General features: G+C 39.0%; 1 protein-coding gene across 3 annotated transcripts in view; it reads left to right on the forward strand.

Moving 5' to 3' along the window:
• The window catches only part of pou6f2 (POU class 6 homeobox 2), an 83,780-nt gene that overhangs the window by 45,047 nt on the left and 16,768 nt on the right, over window positions 1-21,965 (forward strand). For all 3 annotated transcript variants that reach the window (XM_055037954.1, XM_055037953.1, XM_055037955.1), the window contains 2 exons: window positions 659-987; window positions 16,978-17,115. In XM_055037954.1, the coding sequence (XP_054893929.1) occupies window positions 659-987; window positions 16,978-17,115 (467 nt within the window). The remainder of the gene's footprint in view (window positions 1-658; window positions 988-16,977; window positions 17,116-21,965) is intronic.

Here is a 21,965-nt window from a genome sequence, read left to right on the forward strand (position 1 = left end):
AGTCACATTTTGCCAAGGCATTTACTTTAGAATATTTTGGCTATGCTAGACAAAAAATTATATTATTAGGTGAACATTCTGCACAAAATGTGCACAAAATTTGCTCCAGAGCACAAGACAAGGGTTAACCTTTTTTTGGAAACCACTTCAAAATGTAAAGCGCTGAAGTGAGTAAGTTAGTTTTTTACTGGAATGCTATTATTGGATCCAATTAGTTAATGGATTTATTTCTGAACTCTCTGAAAAGATGGATGTCTTTTTCTTATGAGGTTTTAAGCCATTAAACCAAAGATTGTGTCATTCTCCATATAACAATGATGACTTTTGGCTCTGGAGAGAGCAGTTATATCAGTCAGGCTGAAGGGCTTTGTCCTCCAACTTGCTAAATTAAATTCACTCGCTCTCTAAAAACCCTGGAGGACCTTGTTGTGGCTCCACGCAATTTACATGTGTCTCTCACTGTTCACCTTTTGTCACCCACACCTCTGCATCTTTCTGAGGTGTCGGAATATTCCTCAAATAATGAGGTCTTCCTTTTTATGTGCTAAAACACTTGTTTTCAGGTTGTCAGTGTACAAACTTATTTGAGTTTGTTGTGCTGTATGCGTGAAAGTTGAGATCTGACGCACAAATCAACCCGCGGTCCTTTCATCAACAGCTACCTCATCACTGAACTCCCAGCTCCAGCACCTGCAACAGCTCCAGCAGATGCAGCAGCATCACCACCAGCAGCAGCAGCAGCAGCAACAACAGCAGCAGCAGCAGCAGCAGCACCATCATCACCAACAGACCCACTCCCACACCCAGAACCAGCTGTCAACCCAGCATCACATGACCCCACCCAGCCAGCAGCACACCTCTGTACCATCTCCTGGTTCCACCTGCTCCTCCACGTCTGGACACCCGCAGCAGTCCCCGCCTCACCGGCCGAACCAGTCGCCGGCTCGCAGCCTTCCTTCCCCCGTCACTCCGCCCATACCGCTGCCGGTGAGTCTTCATCTATTCATAGCTTGTGATTAACAGAGCCCTGCTAATCACTGTTTATGAGATTGGTCATGATGTGCACAAATCAGCTATTTGTTTGCATTTCTAAACTTTAGATGTGAATTATGTTGTGAAATTGTTTACATGAACTGATGAACCAACGTTGCCTGTTAATTTCATGGCAGAAAAATTGGCCACAAACAGAAAACCACATTCAATTTTTAACAGCATTGTTTCATTATTTAAATGCAACTTGACTGCTGTTATCAAAACTACAAAGAACACTGGTACTTGCTTTGATGGTTAGAACAAATCTAGAATTTATGTTTCGTATTTTCTAGCTATTAATAATTACAGAAATAACTAAATATATCCGAATTTCTACAAAGAAAATGTTCAAAGAAATTGACTGCTTTTCAGTTGAGAGATTTTTCAAAAAAAGTTTGCATTACAGTCACTGAAGAAACCTCTGATAACTTTTTGTTTTAGCTGACTGTTTTTAATTTGCCACAACACAAGGTAGCAGTGCAGACTTAAATACATGACTAGTTTTATCCTAGTCATGTATATTTTTGTGTATAAGAGTTCCAAAACTGCATTATAGACCGAAAATAATAATATGTTGGAATAATAACAGTTATTCACGACTACTTTATAAATATTTTTTATATAATTTTTCCTCAATAAAACTTCCAAAATCTACATATATAATAAAAAAAACAGACAGAGTGGATACACAAACATTTTTATTCTTTAAATAACTTTGTATAAAATAACTAATAATAGCTTGATTTTGATACTCGCCATATCAATAACAGACCATAACTTGACATCCAGTAAAACTAAGGTAATAAGAAATACAAATAAAATGCTAAATTTGCATGAAGTTTGCAATACACTCAGATTTATGCATTAGCTTGGAAAATGGAAGGATCTGTTGATTTTGTGTAAATTTCCATAATCACAGAATGGTAACACTTTATTTGACGGGAATAATTTGACGGAATTTCACTCACTTGACTGTCAAACAAACATACTGGTTAAATGTACTATGTGATTTTATTTCACTTTACATCTTCTCAGTTTTCAATTAGCCTTAATGTTGTATCAGATGTTGGTATTGACAGATGTCTACTTTTAAATGACTCGGATCAGTTTCAGAGAACACAATCCTGATCTGGGCATCTCCATTAGACTAAAGACAAATACGGACACAGTGACATGGGACATAACTTTCTATTAGTGACATAAACCACAAACATGTTGGTTGTAGAGGACAAATCGGGATAAACTTAGAGTAACCATTGTATGTGAGTTACGTTATTGAATAACAAGAATTAAGGAGAGCATTACTGGTTTTTTTTACATAGTTATTTTTTTGTGATTGATGCAAGCTTTTTAGAATTTCTCCAGTAAATATCTGATGATGAACATATGCAGAATGTGAATCTTAGACACATTAATTCAATATTTAGAAATTTGTGTTTTTATTTGTCAATGATGACTGACCTGTGCAGCCTGACTTTCTCCCCAGAGCAGCTGCAGATTGGCAGCAGTAAATTAAATATTTCTGTATGAAATAAATAATTTCATAAAGACAAGTGATTTTTATTCAAAGGAAACTTTCCTCTAAAACTGAAGTGAGCATCTGAATAGCATCATTGTCAGTGTTTCAATTTTGTCAAGTAATAAACACAACTCTTCACTCCCCACATGTTATTTATCAAGTGCCTGTTAAAGTGGAGAGTGGTAGCTTCTCTGAGTGTTTATATGGATCTAGTAGACGATACATGTTGTTGATCCACTTGAGGATATTGAACTTCACAATCAAAGATGCACATATTCATGTTGCTGTTCCTCATGTAATCAATCTTTAGGCCTAATCCATCCTTTAATTTTTGCTGCTCTTCCTTCTCAGCCTCCTTTTTAGTCACTTTGTCTGAACATCCATCTCTGCCCCTCTGTGCATCTGCCTGTCACTGTGTGACCATAATAACCTATTTTATATCCCTGTGGTTTCATTTCTGGTGGAAACTGGCCAGGGTCGCCTTTCCGTCCCCGGTCACATTCATCAGCGTCAGACCCTTATTGGGTTGTGGTGCGAGCTTCTTTATGGCCGGGATGAGTTGGGCTATTTGTTTCCCCTTGCAGCCCTCTTCGGCCCTGTCATGGCCTGGTGAGACTCAGCAGGAAAAACAGCCTCTGGATTTAATGGGCTCCAAAGACCAGCCACTACATCGCGCTAAACACACCATCCAGTCTGAGTGACCAAAATAACAGATTAGCGCATTCAAACTGCGATGGAACAAGCACAAAGCCATAAAAAGCAGATAGTCCACCAGCTGCGCCTAAGTTTTTGATGTGCTTGGAATCCACCTGAGGAAGTTTTGCTTTTTAGAGATTGTTTTCTTTTAAAAGCAACATTGTGGGTGATTATGATGACTGAGGACAGACCTTCCTTTAGGGGGCGAAGAGGCCACATCAGGTGTCATTAGGATATTGCCTCATCAAATAGGATTATGGAGTGTGTTTGTTTATGGGAGAGGCAGAATTGTCATAAAAGGCTTAGTTTCTCAGGGTCATTGCTGCGATTGCCAAAGAGAGTGTCACCCAGTGAGACGCTTGCTGAAGGACAGGCCGCGGCCTCAGGACACTTTCAAAGCTGCAGTGAAATTTAACCTGCAGCCCCACCTCCTGACGGCATTTAGGTCAATGAGTGGAAACTCAGAGTAGAGGCTTAGAGCCACATCAGGAGGCTACTAACGACTTTTTGATGTTGATTAAATTATTGACTAATTAATTAATCTAAGCTATTAATTTTAATCCAAAAAGTATAAGAACAGTTTTATTACTGATTTTTTTTGAAGTTGTAGATTTAAGTATTTATTGTAAATCCCAAAATACACAATTATATTGTGTATTTTCTCATTAATATGCTTGTTAGAATACAAATCCTGCCACAACAGCTCATGTCACCATTAGTCATTACGTTAACCTACTGGTTACATTGCAAGAAAAACAAATCTTACCTAGTATTTTCATCTATTTTCTAGTGCAAATACATTGAAATAAGACAAAACTTGCTTATGACTTTTCAGCACAGTATTAGAGCTAAGTTTAAATAAAGAATATATTTGATTTAAAAAAAAGTGCTAGTTCTGCTAGCTATTATTTCACTCACAACAAACCAGTCCTACAATGTAATCCAGCCAAACTTCACAGTTTGTTCACAAGATTCTATCCTAAAAGTAAAGTTGGTCATCATGGCAAAAGATATTATTATTTTAGTTTTATTAGACCAAAAGACATGTCTCCAGGCTTCTTCCTCTCTGTTTCCTTCCAGCCCACGTTGGTACAAGACTAATCTCACTGTGAATAACAAGTCTCTTACAGCAGTTTCATGAAGTCTTTTCCTTCTGATCTTGGCTTGATTTTCACATTTCTCATCAAAACATGGCCGTCTCTAGAACAAGATACCATGAATACTTTCAGCATTTGAGTATACCTTTAGGCATTTAGAAATTATACCGAAGGGCGAACCAGGCCTGTGCAGGCTACTACAGGTTCTCACCTGTAGTAGCCACCAAAGTGATGACTTCTTCAACTTTCAACACTGCAAAAACACAAATTCTTTCAAGTTATTTCTTGTCTAGCTTTTAATGCAAATATCTTAGTACACTTCAAATAAGACAAATCTAACTTACAAGTAAGTTTTTTTAGCAGAGCATAGGAGCTTGTTCTAAGTCAGTTTCTTAATAATAACAAAACTGTACCAGTTGCACAGCCACACTAATTTTATAGTGGCAGTGCGACTAGTACGTTTTTGACTCAAATGAGTCTGTTTCTTATTTCAACATATCTGCACCAGAAACTAAACCAAAAATACTTGATTTTGTTAGATTTTGTGTTTTTGCAGTGTGAACACACAGTTATTCCTATACACTTGCCTTTTCAGGCAAATGTTGCCACTATCTTCTGCATTAAGACGCCAAATACAATGTGTTTGACTCCAAAATACACCCTCATTTAATGACAACATAGAGATCTACAAAAAACATTAACGCCACTCACGAACACATTGATTTAAATTGACATCCACACATTATTATTCTCTCGTAATAATCTTTGCCTTTTAACTGCAGTTCTAAGCAGTTACCAGTTTTTGGTTATGGTTTTAAATGTTAAAAATAAACCCCGAGGAGGAGGACATTTACACTGTTTTCATTCTTCACCCAGAGGACTTGACTGGGTAAAGTGTGGTCGTAATTACCATAATACAATGATAACTCCCCTATTTCCTGCTGTTATTATCCAGACAAGTATGATCACTCAGCCATTTAACTATTTGCTGCAAACATAATGCCAAGCTGCTTAGAGACAAACATTCATTATGTTCCAATTAATGTCTCATTGTAGCTCGTTTCTCAGGGGAGGTGTGTGATACTCTTTGTAAACTCGTACAGAGAAAATCCAAAGCACTCATTACATCCCTTGAGCTTTTTCTGTTTTTTAATTTGTGTGACAAAACTCATTACCTTCCTCATTAATATGCTTGTTAGAATACAAATCCTGCCACAACAGATCATGTCACCATTAGTCAATAAAGCCTGGCCTTAGATTATTGCAGTTAATTATCTTAAATGGGTGAAGGATTTAACTTTCTACGCCACCCTTGTCACGCTCTCTCCCTAACGTGTAAAGTGATGTTGGATGCAGCCTGTGGCTGCCTGAAGTAGCCACCAAAGTGATGACAAATAGACATAAAAGGAGGGGGGGGATTATGAAATTTGCTTAAGTGCGTTAATGGGCTGATTGCAGGAGCGCCCTGGATTTTGCTGGAAGTTGATTGATTGGAGCTGCGGGTTTTCTCCACGCCCGGAGAGCTCAGGGATTTGACAGGGTAAAGGCGCGCCAAGTCTGTTACACCGGAATTGATCTTAATTAGATCTGAAAGACCTGCCACAGCAGAATGGTCGCGGCGATTAAAATGAAAAACAGGAGAAATTACTGATCAAATTAATCATAATGTCGGGCTACAGCTGTAGGTCTGGTGTAATTTGCCACTCCAGTGGGTTACATCAGCCCAGGCAGGAAAAGGGGAGGCAGTACATACTGATCCGTGGCAATGGGAAGCTTAGGCCAGCCTATCAAATCTCTTATTCCAGTGAGTGTGCCCAGGCCCTCCTGACCCTGCTACGCCATCCTGTGGAGCCCCAGAATCCCTCTCAGATCTTTTTTTTTTTTTTCATCACATTACATTATGTGCTCTTCCACTGAGAACTTTTAGGCATGGATAAGTGTGGAGAACATAAAATTGCAGATGCAAAAATCCTTGCATTTTGCTGGATGATTTAGTTTCTTTCATTTTCTAATAAATAAAATAATCTGATGATGCTTTTTTATTAATTAATTAATAATCTTTTAATTGTTTTTTTAATCCAGCCAATATGTTTGTTGCTAAGAGGACATGAAGCAGGCATCTCTTGAAAGATAATAAAGCAATGTTGGAAGATTTCAAATTTTGAAGACAAGGAAATAGGGGGTTTTGTTTTACATTTTATTAAAAATGTTACATCTAAAATTATTCACTATTCTCATAAATCAATGGAAAAAAAATTTGGTATGACATTCATTTCTGACCAGTTTTCTACTGGTCAATATGTGTAGTGATGCATTTCCAGTGTTTGGGTTAGGAAAGCCTCTTTGTCATCACCCTCATCTTTAGCTTTTTCTATGGATTCTATACCAGATTCAAGTCTGGGGAAAAATTAACATTATTATTTCTTTCAATAATAATGTAAAAAAAAACAGGTAGGTGGCAGGGGTATGAATAATATGGGGTTAAATGTGTATTTAACATTTATCCAAATCACACTTCTCAAGAACTCCATATAACATTTTACTCATCAGCATTTTGTTTATTCCCTCCCTAACTGAATGGCAACTCAATAAAAAATAATTTAAAAAGGCCCTTTAGCTGCCTGATCTGTTGACAGTGTTAAATTCGAGTTCAACTGGACTTGTGTTTCTTAAACTTAATGCTTTAAATGTCAAAGCATTAAAACTTCTGTTTTTTAGGAAGTTTTAGGAACAAAAAGTTTAAAATTTCACAAACTGGGCTTTGAAGAAAATGCCTTTACAGTTCACCTTCAGTATTCGGTGTCCATGATTCTTACTGTTCCAATTACCACCATTCTGACTTGCATTTTAAAATAGTATTTTAACATTTGACCTTCTAAGTTTGTTGTATTAAATCTATGAAAAGGGGGTAAAAGTTTGAATCCAATTATCTTGACTGGTTTAAGGATGCAGTACAATTATCTTAAATTCACACAGATTTTTGGACGGGAACATTTTGCAGAAAGGTCTTGTAAAGGCAGAATTCAAATTTGGGAAGTCATATGTTTCAACTCACCCTGACTTCAAAATCCAAAATGGCTACCTTAGGTCTGAGATGATTTGATAGTCACAGTAAAATGAAATATTCACTATTTATCCATAATGTATTTGCTCTGCTGACTAATTGTATCTATACATTTTAATACAACTCTCCAAAAAAAATTTTGTTAAATTATCTTGATAGTTGTTCATACAGCTTTTGCTTCTGAATACCAGCAAAAGCAACCCGGTTTGAGAATCATGGGTTCAATTTCTTAATGGACAAGTCTTGGAGTTAAAGGTCTTAAAATAGAGCTGATGTAAGTTGGTCCAGATGTTGCAGGAGTCACCTCATAACACCCTATAAATACACCCTGTAAATAAGAAGCCAATTGCAGCATTGGGTCTTTGATTATTTAGTTAGAAAACTTACAGATTATAAAGCTCATGCACTTTTCAGGAAGGCTCAAAGTTTATCATCAAGCCCGAATATCCAGGGTTTTTTTTTTTTGGTGTTTTTTTAAATGCAGAAAAAAATAGAAATTTCAGTCAGAAATGATCTGGAGATGTGTAATGAAAAATGTGGAGGAAGCCTGAGCTGTGCTGTTCTTGTCATAGTTGTCTTGTCACCAGCATGTTGTGTGTTCACTAATAGCCTCTGACCTCAGTCCAGAGTCTGCCTGGCTGGTTTTCTGGGGGCCAGGCGGAGGTGGAGGCGTCCTGTCTTCCTCGTCTGTCAGACTCCTGCCGTCTGTCCCTCTCCTCCTCGCGGTTGTCTCCTTGATCGCTGTCAGAGCTCCACACCGGGCCTGTCCACTCTCAATTCGCACACTCATAGGGGTAATTACAGCCTAGGGGCCTGCCTCCTATCCCCGTGCTCCACAATTTACCACCAAAGTGTCCACAGACATCTCTCTTCTTCCCCACTGCACCCCGACATCATAGTACCGCGGGGCCTCAACCCACAAGTGCTGCAATTACTTGAGTCTCTCCTCCATCCTTTTCTTTCTCCCAGCCCTCTTCCCGCTCCCCCTTCCCTCTCTGTCCTCTCCTTCCTGTGGCTCCCTCACTATTCCCCGGCAATCAGCCTTCATTAGAAGCCTCTGGTGAAAAGCCATCGTCACCAAGGTCAGCTGCTGCCAACTACAACAGCCTTTCAGAGTCCTGGCAGTGTGCACTCTCTATCTTTTCCTCACCTCTTTGCCATCTTCCTGTCCCGCCCTCGCCCCCTCTGTCCTCTTTTTTCCTCTTTTTCGCTCTTCAACTCTCAGATCCATCTCTGCTACTTTTGTTTCCCGCTGCTTACAGTTAATATGTCCCGTCTCCAATTTGCTGTTTTTTTTATGGGTGGTGGGTGTTTCATCCATTGTAATAGCATGTGCAGCAAATGAGCCCTCCTCACCACATCATTGATTTTCCAGCTCAACGCAGTGTTCATGTAGTTTAGTGAAACGGCTGCTGATTGTTCTCCTGGATATTAAATCAAAATTAAAATGACATGCTCAAATGTGGACGCTGCGACTCACAATGCGGCATGTCAGCGGAAATGGAGTCACTTAAGCTGCTTGGGAGTGAGGAGTCCTGTCCATCTGGTGTCAAACATCTGTAGTTGTGAAAAATAACAAACTGAACGTCACTAAATGTCAGACATTTTCCAGACTGGGATAAATCTGGAAAAAGGATGTGGAGTATGGAAAATTTATATTTTCATTCTTTGGTCCCTATGTCATCTACAAATGTTCTTGTCTGTCCATCCATCCTTCTATCCATCTGTCCATTTCTCCATTTGTCCATTCATTTGTCCTGTATTCATCCATCTGTTCGACCATCCATCCAATAAATTTATCCATCTTTCTGAATCTGAGTTGTACAGAATTATCCATTTGTTTATTCATCTATCCATCCATTCATTCACTGTCTAAACTCACTAATCCTGCCTGGGTTGTGGGGCGTTGGTGCCTATCTCTGGTACGCCGTGAACAGGTCACCAATCCATCATAGAGTTGGTATACTTTAGAAAAAAATTGTAGTTTGTAAAAGTTTATTTTGTCATCAAAGTATGAAGGAATCCTAAAATTAAAAACATAAAAAAATTCCTTACACTTTTAGGAAATGAATTTGATTTGTAAGGAGTTGGAAAAGCTGAAGCAAAAATAAAGACATCCTAACATGCCAAGTATTATTCAGATTAACACCTGTTTTAAATCCAGACATTTCTCATAAATTTTGAATATATATGGATATATATGTATATATGTATATCTGAGTAAAAGCAGCTGCGTTTTGCTGTGGCTGTGTGGTGTATGAACAGGACCCCTCAGCTCAACTCTTATTAATGCACAGCAGATCTGGCTCTTAAGAAGGCAGAAAATTGCCTTACATAACAAGCGCTGCACAATTTAGAAATACAAATGTGCACTGTTGACTGAAGCAGAAAATAAGACTGTTGCCCATCAACAGCACCGCATTTCATATGAATAATTATAAAGCATGGGAGCTAGATGAGGAAAACAACCTGACCATGACAGCTCTACTACTTTTATTTACTTCAAATGAGGGATTAGGCAGGGAGAATATCTACAGACTTAAGAAGCAACGATGAACCTTGAATTTCTAAATAAGAAGAAACTTAAATTTATCATATTTCATCGTTTTGGAAACTCTGAAGGCACTTTCACTTTTAAAATGGCTCCTACTTTGCACCTTCCACTTACTTTGTGGCTTTTCTGGGTTTGTTGGGCTTTCAGTCATCACACAGTTGATACTTCCTTCACTTTCTGAGGTCTGCGAATCTTATAGACCTGGCTCCATTACTCTGGAAATGGGCAGAGGGCTTCCAGCTCCGACACCCAGCAGAAAGGCAAAGCTCCCCCGATCAGCCCACATGCACACCGGGGGCAACTCGCATTAGACGCCCACATGGGAGCCCTCAGATGAAGCACCGAGCCAGGGCTCACCTAACAGTGGATAAGGAATAGGGTTTCTTTAATTATGAGGCAGGGCTGTGACATTGAGTTCCCCCCTTTCTCCTCCAGCAGCCTTTCAGACACCATCTAAGTGCTCCGCTCCGCTGAGGAGGCAGTCCCCCCGCGGGGCGCGATTCCACTGCCTGTAATTTCTGATGCCCATTAGTGACCGCAAACAGAGCACCGAGATCACACAAGGAATACAGCCGCGCTGCACCGCCACGCTGTAAAAAGACCCTTTTAATGCAATGTTGTTACATTATGCCCTCCTCGTAGACCAAGTCAAAAGTCCCATTTGTGGTCTCTGGAGGATATTATCAGAATTTCTTCTTCACTGTGTCTTAGCTGGGCTAAACTGAGGTTAGATTTAGTATGTGCTCCTCCAATCTACAGAGGGCTATTTGATTTAAGAACTTGACCAAAGCCGTTTTATTTTGTTCATAGCATTTTCCTATTTCTGTCTTTTTAATATCTGATTATTGATTTTATTTCGCTCATTCCCTGTATGAAATACGGGGTCAAGAGACTCAAATAAAATATAGGATGAATGCCTCAAATTGGGAAGTAATCAATAAAACGCAGAGTTATCTTCATCTTTAACATTCAATGATTTATTTGCATCATTTGCTTTTCTTGGTAGATTGACAAAAATATTGAGTAGAACTGAGCACACAAGTTTGAACTTATTGTGCTTTTTCTGTAATCCACACAAGGTCAAAATTAAAGTCATGGTAATCAGGTTGAAAAGCTCATTCATCTCAGTAACTGAATTCAAAAAGGGAAACACATTAATTAAATAATTATGCACAAACTAATGTTTTCAAGCCTTAATGTTAATTATGATGACTTTCTGCTGATAATTAAAAACAGGTCCAGTTTAAAACCATCTAGCTGTTGATTTCAGGTGAAGTTGAAGAATTTTGGAAGTAGTTCTCCTCCTTCATCATTTCAAAAACCACATGCAATGCACCAGTTTCACTCAAACACTATAATATTGCCACCATCATACTTGATTGCTGGTACAGAGCTCTAATTAGGGATTCACAAATTTGGAATAACTCACTGCAGTATTTTTCTCATGTTAAAAATGACTTGAATATAGGACCTCAGGTTATGCTGCTTTCCTGCCATTTTATTGACAGCTAACCTGCATTATTACTTTTACCTGTTTTTGTGAATGCTACGAGTATAATTCTTATCTGTACTTGAAAGTTGTTATGGCTGCATGATATTAAAATGTCCTACGATGATACTGGTAAAAATTGCGATGGCAATGTCACTGTATGTCTTATTTCCTTTCTTCCTAATTGGTGTCCAGTATGACAATCTGCTGTTTCGAAATTCTGCCTACCTGGCTAAATACTACATTATCATGATAACAAAAAAATATTTGCCAACAATTATTGCAGTCCAAGCACTCTTTTGTGATGTTTTGATGATGATATACTTGCGATATATGCAGGCTTGATGTTTGAAATTGTCACTTTGACTCCTATTGTTGTGTTTTTGTGGGCAGCTACAAATTTATGAAAAGAATCCTTTCTGTTAAATTTAAGTTTTGCCAAATGCCCAGCCACAATTAAAACGAGAAGTTTGTTAACAGGCTGTAAAAACAGTGTGCTTGAGGTACAACTAAGGAACGTTTAAGTCAGTGAAAGTGGGAATGTGTGCATGTGGTTTTGAGTCTGTAAAACGTTTTCAAAATCACTTAAGCTGTTTCACAATTGTTCCACTTCGGGAATGAAAACAGTTAACATACATCACTAAAAGACAAAAATAGTGTGACTTTCATTACCATGAAGTGTGTGTGTGAAAACTTTTCACAGGAACTATACATGGCATTATGCTGATTTAGCTTGAGGTGTATTTTTGGAGGTAGAGACAGACAGTGAAGCAGAGAACCACAGGAGGAGGGAAGGGAGTGTGGTGGATTTATCGATCAAGGGTGACCACATCTTAGCCACAGAGCCCCTCTCTCGTGATTAATCTTCGAGCTTAGAGTCGGCCAATGACACATGACAGGCCTCCTCCTCAAACTCTACCATTTCTCTTCATTACTGGCTGTATTTTTGGACACCACAGAGGGGAGTAATCATTTACCTTTATTGTGTTTATAAAGCTGCGGCATGGATGACCCTTCCTATATTGAATTGAGGACATCAAAAGATCACTGGACATTGATTAGAAGGATATTAAAGTCATTCAAATGCTATATTTATATGTCAAACAGCAGCGGAGTGAAAAGAGAAGCCATTTCTACACAAATCAAAAGAAATGTGATGTAATCAGCCTGGTTGAAAGAAGACATGTTGGACACAAAGGCTGAAAAATGTTAATACACCTCATATTTTAACCACAGTGTGATCTCAAGACTCATTTTCTCACTGTGACTATAAACGTAGCCTTGTAGCTACTTTATAATCATAGCCAGAGCAGCAGTAAATTTACTGCTACAGTGGTTCCTGCCATGATTTCCAACCCAGCGCCAACGTAGTACAGAAATAACTGCACCAGATATGTCACTTCATGAGGCTGAAATGGTCAGCACTTTCCTGTGGATACTTAATCACCAAGTAGTTTCAGATTTAATACATCTGGAAACAGCTAAACATTATAGATCATTCCCCAGTAGGCGAATAGTGTGGTATGTTTCATATTTTCACCTGCTGTGTTCCCTAACTGTAGGAAATGTGCTGCGCGATGTGATTGATGACAAAGGACTCACTCTGAACCAGTGTTCCTTTACAATTATTAACAAATGGGCCGGAGCTGATTTTATGTAATGATTAAAGCTCTGGTTAATTTCGCATGAAGGTAATGAGTGGGGAGATTGACGGCCACTGTCCTGCACTCCATCATCCCTTTATAGTTAGTTTAAACGTTTTCACGACTCTTCTCCTCCTTCATTTGCATTTTACCTCATTAGACACGGCCATTTCTGAGTCTGACCGCCACGGCCATTTCCTGGAGTTAATGCATTTTATTTGATTAGCCAAACCTCACTCTGTTAACTAGCTGTCATTCTGAAGTTTTCATATGACATCACTCCATTAACACCCGACATGCCAGCTCAGCCCCCTCCACTTCCACGCCACATCCCTCTCCACTGCCTTAAGCAATTACAACCTCCAACTGTCGCCCGACGCAGTGTTATTGTATTCTGCCGGGTGTTATCTGCCCCAGTTCTTCCATCCGTCTTTCACTTCTCTGTGTTTTTCCTCCAGAATGGCTCTTTTTGGGGATTATTTTCTCACAGCGGCCGGAGCAGAGGCCCACCGGTGAGCAATAGTCCAAGCTCGCGGGGCTCGGAGTGCACAACTTCAGTGTGAAGCCCCACCAACCAAGGGACCAGAGGTGTTTTGGAGGGCCTAATGGCATTTTGATGTTCATAAGCACAGCGGATGTGAGGAGGGCAAGGCGGTTAGGTGTGTGTGGGTGTGTGTGTGTGTGTGTGTGCTGGGTGGAGAGGAGAGGATCGGGGGGTTAGAGAAGGAGAGTCAGTAGAGGACTGTCAGCAGAGGACTAGCAGAGTTCTGACAGACAGAGAACGTGTTTTCTCATGTCACAGCTGATTACATTCACTCTGGAGTGGGAAGAGCAGGGAGGAGGCAGGGATGGTGGGCCGGGATGGGTTTGGGAAAGCTTCCATGTTGTTCCAGATGAAGGACATTCCTCCTAAGGAGAAACAAGAGTGGTACTGACTGTTAATTTAACCTGTTGGGTCCACTTTGACACAGTTTTGATGATTATAGTAAATACATTTTACGCTCCTCTGAAACCAGATCTGTTAGAGTTTGTCCAACTCCATCTAAAAACATACTGATTTGCATTGGCAAAGTTTTCGTATGATGTTCCTGGGTAATATTGAACTTTAAATGAATTTATTTAATCAGAAATACCATGATTATAATTTTGTGGTTGATTTCCAAAGCCGATTGCAATTTATCTCAATTATTATATATGAAAATATCAGAGCAAATCTCTATATAGCCTTCTTGTTATCTTCTGGAAGTCTTGCTCTCTCATACATCTTGAATAAAGCTCATCTACACCAAGATACATAGAAAAACCTGAAATCCTGCTTTCTTTTAGTTAACTTATTTCAGGAATTGTCCAGAAAGGTCTGAACAGGCAAAAATCCTCTTCACGGCCTTTTCACAATGAATGAAAAGAAACACAATCGTTAACATGCAGGCTCCACAAACTGGAAGATCGCTGTTTATCTCCTCCAACACATGCAATCAGTACAAATACAAGCCCAACTCTGTCATTTTGTGCCTCCTGCCGAGGCGTTGAGAGGAGTCACCGTGGTGGAAAATCACCTGTTTAGGTGTTGAGCACAGCCTTGCCTCTCCTTATTCCTGACTCTCCTTCGAACTGCCGTCCATATTACACCGCGTCAGAGATGAAGCAACAAAGCCTGCTCTCTTTTCACCAAGATTTACCAGAATAACAGAGCACCTGGAAGGGCTATCATTGAATGAAACGTGATGATAATATTTCAAATCAATCTGAAGGCTTTTCCAACAACCTATCACTCATGTAATGACACAGAGCAAAGCAGATTTTCAGGGGGACTCTGGCTGTGTTCGCCTGAGCAGATCACATTATCAGTGTGTTGATATGTGGCCTCTGTTTAACTCTGCCTAACTGAGCGTGTTGTCTTTCCTTCCTCAATCACAACATTTACGATCCAGTGTTTTCGCTAACACAGCTCCTTTAGTCGCAAACAAGCTGTTTTAATTCCTGTTTAGAAAAGAGGAGAAATTACTCAGTTTCATGTGATCACTCCTTAGGAAGCTTCTCAGCATGTTGCTCTGTAGGAAAAGGATATTTATCTGTTTCAGTCAATGTTAGCATAACGACATCGTAAGAATTTAAATGAGGAGATGCTTTCATGTAGGAGTTCAGTGCTTTACCATAATTAATACCATTTATATTCTAAAACTCAAGAAGCTTTAAAGTGCATTAAAATAAGACCAGGTGTCACATGACCCTCACTGGTATTAAGTATACATTACCACACTAATCAAACACATTTTGGATGTTGCAGCACATAATTTGTGGTTGTTAGGAACCAGAACTTATTCATTTCAGCAGGTAGCTGAAATTAATACATTTCATCTACCTGAATAAACACATAATATCCCTAAAATTACTTATTACTGACTGTTTTAGTAGTTTACGCACCAAATTTTATCAATGTGATAGTTTTGATGCAACTTCATAATTCAGCTTGTGATATTTTATGTGGTTTCAGTTGAGTGGGGAAAAAAACTAACTGTGATAAACTCGGAGCTTTGCTTTGAACATCCTAACATTTAATGTCTGGTGTTTCTGCTTTTGAACTTCAGTAAGATGAGTTATTAACAGTTTACCATAGTTTTACTTTCCACACAGAAAATAGAATGACTCAAATTTGAGTTTTCCTTTTTTTTTTCCAACACTAGAGATGTTCTTGGTTCCCAAAGGGCGTCCACTGAAACACATAAAAGACAATCTTGCGATTATTGAGGAAAAACTGGATGACTTTCAGACGAGAGGAGGCAATATCAATCACGGCCAATTTGAGGCCACCAACATGAAATATGATTTCATAAGACAAATGCAGTGTCATTCTTAATGTGCTTAACCTTTACTGTCAATGAAAAAGTATTGATCGCTCTGTGGCATTTTTTCATCATTTGATTTCAGAAAGTGTAATAATATATGGTGGTGGGATAAAATAAATAAATGGGATCTGTACTTTTGAAGAAAGCTGAATTCTCAGCAGAATGAGTTTGGAAAAGCTGGAACCATGTATTCTGTTTTAACTTTACAGTCATCCCAGTTGAGTTAAGTAGGCAACCAGTATGAGCTGCAGCCGGAAAACAGTGGTTTTCTTTATTCTACCGAGTATTCGGGAGGTCTGCTTTCTCTTCTCGGTCTTTGATCTACTTACTCAGTCTAATAAGGCTTCGCTCCACTACGGTACAACCAAATCAGCAGTGCATTTTCAGCCCCCTAATAAGTGGTTAGCTTGATTTATATGGGCAATCTGAGCAATGTGGCGGGCTCTACAGCCTCTTCTCAACGCAAGAAGTCTCTTTCTGCCACCACAGGCCAAACCAGATGAGTCCATTACAGCAGTGTGCAGATGGTCATTTTAACCTTCCTCTGCCTCAACAGTATCACTCTGTTAGAGTGTTATGAAGTAGGAGGATTTCTTAGTCGAAGTTTATTGAAGCGACAGACGATACAGTGATGCATAGCCTTGCTGCCCGGCTCTATTGTGAGAGCAGTGAGCGGGTGGGCTATTGCTGCGTGTCGAAGGACTAGACTCAGCCCGTGGGGAGCCCCAGAGGCCAGAGAAAGCACTTAGAGTGGTAAAATGGCCACTTATTCACAGCCTCCCTCCAGTTTTCACTGCTCCTCCCTACCCTGGAGCCTCCCACTGGGTCCAGGAGCACCAACCTCTGGGAAACATTTGATAAACTGCGTGGCCCTCTCTGCTGGACATCGTAGCGGTTTGCTTATTCTGTCCTGGGCAGCAAAACAGAAGAATGAAGTCGATTTTCTAACCTCTTCGAGGAACTTGTATTGTAGTCTAAATATGTGATAAAAAAAGAGTAGATGTTTTTCTGATAAATTATGTTTTTGCCCTGTGCAGCTGAACCCCCTGGCTAGCCAGGCAGCGGTGGCAGCAGCAGCCGCTATGGGGTCCATCGCTGGTTCTCAGGTGTTTGGCAACACCCTCTCAAACCTGCAAGGAGCCACTGGGCAGCTTGTCACAAACGCACAAGGACAGGTGAGTGTAATACCCAACGATTACAGAGACATACAAAAATATGCCCCTGAACTTCTGCACATTTTTTAATTAAAAAGCACATAGCCGTGTTGTATTTTATTGATCTTTTATTGAAATGATTCTTTTAAAGAACTGAATAATTGCAAAGTGGATGGAAGTGTTGAATTTTTATTGAATTTACTTTTAAGCCAGGGTGTCCAAAATGCAGCCATGGGACTTTTTATGGCCCCAGGACTGGTTTTGTGTGATTCCGAACTTCAATTCAATGATAAATTTGGTAACCTGATTTTTTTACGTTGGAAAAATATTCAGCTTTTTATAACCACAATTTTATAATAAGTAGCCATGTAACCATGTTTATCTAGACTGAAAAGACAACTTTGTTGCACCAAACCAGTTTTATCTCATTTATTAAACTTGGCTAAATATAGCAAGCATTTTGAAAGAAAATCACACAAATAATTTTCCTAAACAAATAATAAATTTGTTAAATTTTGTCTGCAGCTCCTCCAGAGTTACCCCAGGCCTTTTGGCTGCTTTTCTTTTTGAAGCCTGACCTGTCAGTTACATTTTCTTGGTTTTTATTAGGTCAATTCACATGTCAATTCTTTTATATGTTTCACAATTTTGTAATAGTGAAAATTCACAAAAAAAATATATAGATACAAATTCTCACTTTTTCATTTTGCACTAAAGCAAATTTCTGAGTTTATCGAGTTTTCTGAGTTTTTGACGATTTTTATCGAACAAAAATCGTCAAAAATGTTGGGCTTAAGTTATGCTAACCCCAATCTGCAGATGGCGATATTTCTCAATGTCAAGTTTATTGCCTGTGATCAATATGGTAAGTATAAAAAAATAAGTTCTTTAAAAATAAAATGTTTTTCTGTCCAGTTTGTAAGTTTGTGATGCCTTTCCTTATCAGTTTTTTTTAAAATGTAGATTTTGGAAAGGATCTACATATAATCAGCGATTTACAAAAATCACAAGAAAAAGTCAAAATCCAGAAGGAAATCTGGATTCTGTGCATCATTTTGTATCAAATGATGCAAAGTTGGATTGATGTCAACGTAAAATGGCTTGAATACAAATACAAGTTAACCTTTCATATTTTTATTGGCAAAACAAAATAAAGTCATGTATCTTTTTCCTTCCTTTATGTTAGAATGTCACATAAAATCCCAATAAAATATATTAAAGTCTGTTTTGAAAAATTTTAGTTTCACTAGGCAATGTAAATACTTCTTAAATAAAACAGTTAAAGCACCAAAAATATCTTGTTATATACTTCATTACCGTCCATCCGTATTGCATTCCTGATCTTTCTTCATTGATTTCTCACGGTGAGTTTCTGTGCTGCCTTGAAGCTGTTTGTCCACAGTCTGGCTGCCACCTCTCCATATATTAAGCATTTTGGGAATAAACAAACCCTTCCCTCTCTTAACCGCATGCGCCTGTCAGAGTAAAACGCTGACCTTGTCATATTTAAGGGTGGCTGCAAAATTGTTCCATCAGTAGCCAGAGGCTTGAACGATGATGCTTGTCATTGTTCGGCTCTATCTAATGAATCATCTTATCTCAGGTGCACAGTGCTCACATTAAAGCGGGACTGTGTGGACATTGTGCCCTTTTATGCCACTTTCTCTTATTTATAATAACTGCTGCTTTATTGTGTTACACTTGCACTGTCCTCATCATGTCGACTTTGCAAAAACAAAACGACACTAATCCAGCTTGAGACATTTTAGAGTGATAAAACACAAGTAAACTGATTGTTTTTAAATCGGACCCTTCAGGGGTGCGTTCACTGGTCTGACCTCGTAGGGAAGTATTGTCCGAGAAGGAGAGCTTGATCCTAAACATGGCTAATGAGACAGTATGGACTTCTCTGGCTCACAAGGTGCCTGGAGCGCTGGGAACAGATCACTGAGGATATGGACTTGACGGCATGCTCTGTGCTTTTGTAGCGTCTTGGTGGCTGACACTTCCTGACATAATCAGGTCACAGAGATGGTCAAAGCCCTGGGGTACAGCCTTTGCTCCCCACCTCATTATTCCACTGCATTATTCAGACCGAGGACTCTGAAATATCCACTCCCCTATCAGAAGGTCCTGCCTCTCCCGTCCCCTGAATGCAGGATATTATACACAACTCACGTAAGACAAATTAAGGTTTGTGCCTTCTTTCAGGGTCTTTTTCTATTCATTCAAGGTGTAGTTTGATTACAATTCAGGGGGCCATCTCTCTCATCCTTGCGCTCCACGTGTAAACAATCACTTTTCCTTGAATCTGAACCATGGTGTGTCGTCTTTGTTCACTTAATTTCCTCTACTGTGCTGTCAAAAGACCTTTTCATAAGCAAAAGCTTTGAGAACCTTGAAAAGTGTCAAGACTGATGGGCCTTTGGAGTTCAGTTTTAAACCTTAATTATATTGGCCCGAGTTTTTCTTTTTTTTTTTTTTTATTCTCCAAGGAAAATCAATGAGGCTCTTTTATCCTCACAGCCTCTACAGCAGTGATTAAGACTGCAGATAAAAGCCACAATTATTAAGTCACTCTCACTCTAAAGATACTTTTTCTTTTTTACAAATCACAATTTTTTTCTCTCTCTTTTTTGCAATGTAAAATCTTTCTTTTCCTTCAGGTTTTGCATCCAATTACTTCTATATTTGGAGCAATGACACTGAAGGCCTATTTCCTCTCTAAACTGAGCAAAACCAGGTGAAACAACCTTGTATCAGCATGTATCAGCTTTGTGCATGAATATCTCCTCTTATTTATTCTCTGCGACCTGTAGCCAGGTTTAGGGCAGATAATTCTACTAATGTTGAAAGCAACACACTCACAGGTTGACTCATACAACAGATAAAGTTAAACTCCAACACAAGGTGATCTGGAGCCTCCAGCCTTCAGATCAACTGTAACCGATGAACAGATGTTTACCTTTTTTTATCCTGCTGCAAACATCAATCAATAAACTCTCTATTGATGAGAGTTTGTGAACATTAACTTACAAGTCTCCAGACAGATATTCAATTGAAGTTATTTCTAACCAAGGGTGTCCAATGTGTGGCCCGGGGACCATTTGTGGTCCTTGGTCTGTTTTTGCGTTCCCCAACTGAACGGCAAAGTGATTTCAAAAATGAAATCACTTTGGCAAACTCATTTTTTTATGTTGAAAATGTTTTGAGCATAACACAAAATATTCACTCCATCCATCCATCCATCCATCCATCCATCCATCCATCCATCCATCCATCATCCATCCATCCATCCATCCATCCATCCATCCATCCATCCATCCATCCATCCATCCATCCATCATCCATTCATTCATTCATTAATCCATCAGTCATCAGTCTTTCCATTCGTCTATCTTTGCAAACATCCATGGATGCAGCTAATGGATCCATGGATCCATTAGCTGGATGGAGGGATGACCATCCAGTCATCCCTCCATCCATTTATCCTCTGGAAGTTTTTGATATTGTTTTTGCAAATTAAACACTGATCACTGCAGAAGTATTGTCTGTTAATTCAAAATGAATTTCTGTCTTTCACTGTAAAAAATTTGGCAAACAATGTAAAATGAAAATTCAAAACAATATTTAAAATTATGAGAATTTGGCCACACTGTTGTAATTAAAATGCTCACCATGGCATGTCCTGAATAAAACAAGTGCAGCTCAATGTCTCAGGGTTTTTTATTTTAAAAGAAATAATTTACATTTTATATTTTTAACCTTCTAATTAGTAAAAAGAGAAAGAATCAGGAAGCATTCTCTCTCTGACATATCCCTGCAAGGCAGCTGTTTTATTTTTTTAATTTGCTCAGATTTTGAGAGCAGACTGAAGCTTAAAATTGCAGTGAGAACTTGTGTGTTGACTTTCCAAACATTTTTCCTCTCTTGGGTCCCAATTCACCACATGAACAGTGGAGGAGAGAAAATGGGCAGAGATATTGCCTGGCGACCATGGCTAAAGACACAGATTGCCCCGGCTGGAGAGATGAGATGACATTTCTCTGGAAACAAGAGCAGCATAATCTTAATGAGTTCTGCTGGATGGAGAGAGGCACGTCTCTCACACATGCCATCCTATGAACCGGAGCTGAGGCAAACACAGGAAGTGAAAAAACATGCAAAAACATGGAAGATAAGTAAGGATATTTACTTAGCAAAAAATGAGAAAGAGGTCCTGGAGGCTGCTTATTTATGAAATAGTTGTGGGAGGAAATTGCTGCATCATAAACCCACAATCATATTTGGGGATGGAAATTACTCCATGCCTTTATCAAATTCCCTGAAGAGAGTTTCCTGCTGGTTGTCAAAGTGTGCTACAGACTTAGAATAAGAACATGTAAAAGAGAGAAACGGCCTCTTAGCATAATATCGCTTGGTGGTGGTATTCATCCTGCCCCTGGTGCTGCCCTTTCCCCTGTCCTTTTGCACTTTATTCAGGTGCGTGTTAAAAAATCCTTTCAATTCTTTTTTGAATAAAAATAATCTGATCGTCTCAACGGCTATCGCTCCTGCAGCTCTTAGCAAACATCATATTATATGCTTGTCAAGGAGAGTAGAAATGACAAATGTACTATAATCACTAATGAGTCCTATCAACTTTAAAACCATTGATTTCTTTTACACTTCAGTAATTACATTTTTTACTTAGATAAAACTGGCTTTGAAGTACAAGGCTTTTGTATGTCAACATTTTCAAAATCTGTTTACTAAAAATTTGAACCAATTTGGAGGCTTTGTTGGAGAACTGCATTAAAAAGGCAAGTTTTAATCATCTGTAGCCAACATTTCATGTAAAGTGGTTGTGTCACAAACCAGTGGTGATTCTT

This window comes from Poeciliopsis prolifica, unplaced genomic scaffold (assembly GCF_027474105.1).
Source record: "Poeciliopsis prolifica strain line A6 unplaced genomic scaffold, Auburn_PproV2 SCAFFOLD012, whole genome shotgun sequence".
Lineage (NCBI taxonomy): Eukaryota > Metazoa > Chordata > Actinopteri > Cyprinodontiformes > Poeciliidae > Poeciliopsis > Poeciliopsis prolifica.